This window comes from Polyodon spathula, chromosome 19 (genome assembly GCF_017654505.1).
Source record: "Polyodon spathula isolate WHYD16114869_AA chromosome 19, ASM1765450v1, whole genome shotgun sequence".
In the NCBI taxonomy this organism is placed as follows: domain Eukaryota; kingdom Metazoa; phylum Chordata; class Actinopteri; order Acipenseriformes; family Polyodontidae; genus Polyodon; species Polyodon spathula.
The window spans coordinates 30992503-30998242 of record NC_054552.1 but is presented as its reverse complement, the minus strand read 5'-3'; the positions used below and the strand labels follow the sequence as shown (position 1 = coordinate 30998242).

Below are 5740 nucleotides of genomic sequence, written 5' to 3'. Positions count from 1 at the left end.
TTGGAAACAACTTGACAGGTTTTGATTAAACTACATTTAGGCACTAATTACTGTTGTGTTACTTAGAGACATGTTTTCTGTTATGCTGCTGTTTAAATGTGCAAGATTTCCTTTTCATTACTGTATTACTGTAAAGTCAGTTTTGTTTTTCACTTGCATAAGGTATGATATTTATATCAAATCCCAGTCACTAAAACAATCTTATATTATAAAATGAAACATCAAGATATGACATCATGACATCAAGATGTGAGCTCAACAACACATTTATTTGCCAGATGGTAAATGTACATTCAATTGCAGATGCATACATATATATTTATTATTTTTTGCTATAAAATGCATGTCTGGAATTCGTGTGGATGGTCAATAGCCCCTTTTTCCACTAAACATAAAATACTTCTGGAATGTAAAAGGGGTGCAAGCATTAACACATATCATATTTATCAGAATTGCGGTGTCTAGGTGTTTTATTTGGGACGGGGTGGTGACTGGTGCTGTCCGGCAGTGTGACGGGACACTCTTCGCTGCCCCTCAGCTCTGGTGGCCGATCATAGCTGCCGGGGTGAAGGGGGGGTCTTTAGATGCATTTGAGGAGGAAGGAGTTGCAGGTGCTCCCTCTGGCACAGTCACACAGCTTTCCAATCCTGGGACCCTGCTTCACTGCACACCGGTCTCCCACATCACACTGCAGAGAGAGGAGGAAGAAGATAACCTCCAGAGCAGGTAATGAAACCGGTGTATATCAGGATTCATTATAACATCATATAAAGAGGGGAATCATTTTTATCTGGTCAAAGTTATTACAAGTTACAATGCAGTGTGTAGGTTCCCCTATAAATCAACCAAATTGCATTAAGGAAGGAAAGGAAATGTGCAAATGTTTGGTATCAGAAAGGTGCCCCTTCCCTTTTTGAACAGGTGTGTTTAATTGTGGTCTTTAATTTGCAGATGGTATTGCTTTCCAGAGCACATAGAAGATCGAAGATCCCAACCTCTAACTTTGGAAGAGTGGAAGATGAACATGGCGGCTCAGAGCATTTGCATATAGCTTCACCCATACAGTTTCAACAAATTAACAAGTGTGCTTCTGAGGAGAAGAAACAACTGACACTGTAATTACCATGGTGCCAACCTCTGGCTGTCTCTGAAGCTCGCCTAATTAAGATGGTGCAAGGGGAGACCATGCAGTCATTCTATATTGAGGAGACTGCTCCCTCTAATTAACATTATTATCCATTACATCGCTGCATTACATTGCTGGCTTGACACAGGGCTGCTCGCTCCTGACCTGTAGACTTTAACGAGCGCCATTAATTGGAATCACCAGCCTGCAAGTGCTGTGCTGTGAACTCCCCTGTTCATTGAAGAGGTTTGCTTTCATAATTGCTTGACGCTTATGCCTTGTTCAAATGAACTGAATCCCAAATGAAAATGTAATGTTGTAAAGTGCGCTAATGCTGTGACTTAGAGACTACCGTGTAGTAGACAGTTGCTAATCATTTAAATAGCGGAAGGGTTTATCACGTTATCACCTTTTAACTGATTACTATGGATCACTTTTCTTTCACATTTCAGCCATGTATAATAAGAAAAAACCCTATTGGCTCTTTATGGAGATAGCAGTGGTAATTGTTTGTTTAGTTTCTGTTAAGGAATGATATTGCAAAATGTAACCAGGAGGACAATGGTTAAGTACATTGCAATCGATGTAAGACGTTTGGTTGGAACTGGCGTTCAGCCGACTAAACCGGTCCCATAGTGAGGTGGGAAGAGCACCTCTGAGTTGCCCTCAGTGTCTAATCAAGAATGATAGAAAAGGGCATGTTCATTTACTGAAGGTGTGTGTGTTTCGGTACACTGGCAGCCTGTATATGTTAGCTCGCTCTATGTAAGTGCCTGCTGCAAAACGGGAAGCCGCAACAGCAGGATTCTTCTCCTCTTACTTTTGATTCATTTCCATATCTTTTTTTTTTTTCAAATTGAAATGCGAGTATGTATTTATTTATCGGCCAAAACGAAGTGCTGATTCTGGCAACCTATTTTCAATGGGACTGTTGCAATATCAGATCAAGTAAAAATAACAAAACACATTTATAATTTGCATAATATATAACTCTCGCGCGCACTTCTAGAACCCCGACCAGATGGCTATGGCAAGAACCGAGGCACGAAATTCTGACTTACAGAGAACTTGCAACAGGTCTAAACGAGTATTATCTCTCGTACAAAACTGGTATAGAATCCAGAGGGTACCGTTTTTAAGGAACTTACCAGTGGGATGGTTCCAGCTTTCTTCTCATATGATGGGAATCTGCTCTGGAATTTTCCTACAAGTTCTTCCATTGCTTCTACCTGTGAAGTACCACATAGCAAAATCGCTAAAGAACTGTTTGATTTATTTTTTTTAATGGAAATAATGTATTCTGTCTGTAAAACAAGTGGAGCTTCTGTATATCTACGATTCTTTAGCAATTAGGATCTGATTATTGTTTTCTTGTTTCGTTGTTAAAAATTGAAATACAATGTTCCCGTATTAAACGAGACGCGCCAAAGTGGGGTTTACGTTGTTCAAACCAGTCAAACATTATCACGAAGTTCTTCAAAGTAATATAGTATGTGGGCAAAAAATAAATGAATACACAGTTAGGTTGTTAAATCAAACACAAATCAAATAATGCTCCAGTTTTTAAAAAAATTGTGCCATTAAAAAAAAAAAAAAAGCAAGCCTTGCAAATCATATTTATCTGCATATAAACCCAACTACCATCTGTAACTCCACTAACAAACTATGAAAATTGATACTTCATATCTTTAAGATTCCAATCATATTAATTAGTATTTTTAAACAAAGAAGAAAAGTGGTGGCTGGGTATTTTTTAACTTTTAAGGAGACACCCGCCATGCACTTACCAGTTCTTTCTCGGAGGATGAAGGGGATTTCTTTACAGTGTACTCCTCGGCGGACACCTCCCGGGATGACTGCCCCTGGCACAGGGCTAGGGAGAGGCTGGCACACAGCAGAGCGAGCAACATTCCGGAGCTCTCCATGGTTCTGACCCGAGTGTTGCTGGAAACTGGCTGTGGTGTTGCCCGACGCTGCGGCGGGTTGTGTCGGAGCAGGTCTGAGCGGATTCACAGTTCGAGCAGCAGTTTAGAACTCGTGGAGCTCGATTGAGAATGATCTGTATACACAGCTCTGTAGAACCAAAGTTTTCTTCTGTGTGTCTGTTCAGCACCGACTACCCTTTTATAAGAGGTTAGCCACGCCTACAGCGTGGTCAGCTCAGATGCCTGGAGAAGAGGAAATAAAAGAAATTGATGAAAGTTACCGTCGGACTTTTTGACTTATTGCACGTCTTTCCTATTATTTATTGAGCAAGGAAATACTCCAGACATAAGCTTTGATTAATTACATCATTTCATCTGTACAACCTCTCTGGGTGTAATATACTTCATTACTTATAGTTGTTTTTGCGCGAATATTGGCTAAACTAAATACGGGGGGGGGAGGTGGGAGGAGGGGGGTTTGTAAAATCAAAGACAAACTACTACTGCTACCACCACCACCACCACTGATGACTACTGAACCTACTACTTATATTACTTATATTATGTTTATATATTGGATTTGATATTATTATTATTATATTATTACTAATATAATACTACTAAAATATAAATAATAGAATATAATAAACTATGGCACAAAAAGCAAATCGTTTTAGCAAAAACGAGATTCATAATCAAGACACTCTTAGGGAAGTTGACAAGTGTCAGTGACCAACGAGCCACAGGTTTCGTCACATCACAGGTTCTAAGTATTGCTGCTATGTAGCCCTAGCCTCGGTGTCTAAGACTTACAAATGCAGAGGGTTCTTTTATTCTCTATGCCGTTTATTGCTGTATACAGTTTAATTGGCAACACTAACGTTGTGACATATCGCTTCACTAGATTATACTGCAATACAGCTTTGTCCTGCTAGATGTAAAATACCAAGGCTCTTAGATTTATATGTATACGTTTTATACTTTCATTCTTCCATCTGGGATAGTAAATAATTGACAGTGCGTGCTTTCGACTATGTGTGTGTCAATGGGATTTGAACCTTAACCACATACCCAAAATAAGAACGTTTATTAAACACGCGTGTGTAAAACACGCAGTCTGCAATGGCTTAAGAGAGTCCTTACTCTATCTGCAACTGTTGGCTTTTGTTGTATGTTTAAGCATGTATCTTGGTCAAATTTTGCGCAGTGGCTATGCAGCCATTTCAAATCGGCCCTTTACGACCGCTGTCGCACCTTAACTCTCTCAAGTCTTATTCTTTTATATGGTGGTCCTCGTGTAATATTCAACACAAATCAGCTTAAAGCTGGCTGCGTTCTTGCCTCTGGGAGTTTTTACAGCTTCCACAGCAAGCTCAAGTAAGGAAAATAACAGCTTAGGGACTGAAGCACTTAAAATATTTACTTATCTTTTTAAAGGGCTGCGCGGCTTTCCTTATCTTTCCTATTATCCACTGTAGTATGCAAGGATGACAGCCTCGGCTAAGCAAGTAAATGAGCTCTTATGGTGACAGCAACAAACAATTAAAACAGTAGATCTCTCAAAGCAACTGCTACAACCAAGCCCAATTAGCATCACACACAGGGTGCAATGCTGAATTGGTCTTCACTTGTGTTACTAATTGACTGGCATCTTCAAACAGATCCAGTTACAGTACTGGCATGCAGGTGCTATTGCTTTACCAGAGCGATTGTGTGGAATAATGCATTTTCTTCCATTTTGGTTTCATTTGGTCTTTTGCTACCCATGGCCAGGGTGTCTGGCAGCAAAGTGGAAAAACTAGATTCTTCCAAAGAGACCAAACATCAAGCTCAAGTTCAAGCTCAAGTTCAAACCCTTTATTGGCACGACAAGCTGAACAAGCATTGCCAAAGATACAATGCATACGAGACGACCAAAGGACAGACTAGAAATAAACAGAAGAATATTTGTCTCATCTATTGTCTGGCCTTGTGGCAGGATGCTACAAACTGCAGCTATTACTGCTCCCTCTCTCCTTTCCCTCGGAAAGACCTGCATTTTCTCCTCTTGACTCTGGAGCAGAAAGCCCTCGATTCTGTTTGCCAGCCTGAGGGAGCTTCACTCTCTCATCTCTCTGTGTTACTGTTTCTGTGGCACCCTTCTGCTTTATAGGTTTTTTAATACTGCTGTAGGTCACAATTCTTCTCTCATAATGAAAGCAAGAGCAACACACTGCTGTGTTTGTATAGGGCTCATATGTGGTGCCTGTCTACTATCTCTTCCCACTTACATTACGCCTAGTTTCACTCTCTCTCTTGATCAGAATGACTATCATATTCTTATTCCAGAGAACTTTGCTGTTGATCTCAAACAAATAATATTTATTTAGCTACCAACCAGAATCCCCAGTCCCTCAGCTCTAAGCACTGGACCAAATAGTGTCCCAGTCCATTAGCTCTAACTACTAGACCATTCTGCCTCCCAGTCCCTCAGCTCTAAACACTAGACCACACTGCTTCTCTGTCCCTCAGCTCTAAACACTAGAGGACACTGCTTTCCAGTCCTCAGTTCTATACACTTGGTCACACTCTACTAAGAACTAAAACCGAAAATGCTTATTGAAAAGAAACAGCCGAACAAGACATTAATGCCCATGAAGAGATACTTAAAAAAAAACATCTTCCTCTTTGCTGTAGATTCATTTGACTA

The 5740-nt window shown here is 40.3% G+C and overlaps 1 protein-coding gene across 1 annotated transcript; it reads right to left on the bottom strand.

Moving 5' to 3' along the window:
• Nucleotides 1-252: 252 nt before the first annotated feature.
• LOC121294807 (cocaine- and amphetamine-regulated transcript protein-like) lies at nucleotides 253-3236 on the bottom strand. The gene is made up of 3 exons (XM_041218906.1): nucleotides 2914-3236; nucleotides 2275-2355; nucleotides 253-688 (listed from the first exon to the last, which is right to left on the bottom strand). Exons 1-3 carry the CDS (start codon nucleotides 3049-3051, stop codon nucleotides 581-583), a joined length of 327 nt encoding a protein of 108 aa, XP_041074840.1. The 5' UTR covers nucleotides 3052-3236; the 3' UTR covers nucleotides 253-580.
• Between the last annotated feature and the right edge of the window lie 2504 nt (nucleotides 3237-5740).

Excerpts from the sequence above, each read along its gene's own strand:
- LOC121294807 (XM_041218906.1), bottom strand. The coding sequence starts at position 3,051 with ATGGAGAGCTCCGGAATGTTGCTCGCTCTGCTGTGTGCCAGCCTCTCC. Across the intron at positions 2,356-2,913 it reads CATCCTCCGAGAAAGAACTG|GTAGAAGCAATGGAAGAACT; the intron begins GTAAGTGCATGG and ends GGTACTTCACAG. Across the intron at positions 689-2,274 it reads AAGCTGGAACCATCCCACTG|TGTGATGTGGGAGACCGGTG; the intron begins GTAAGTTCCTTA and ends CTCTCTCTGCAG.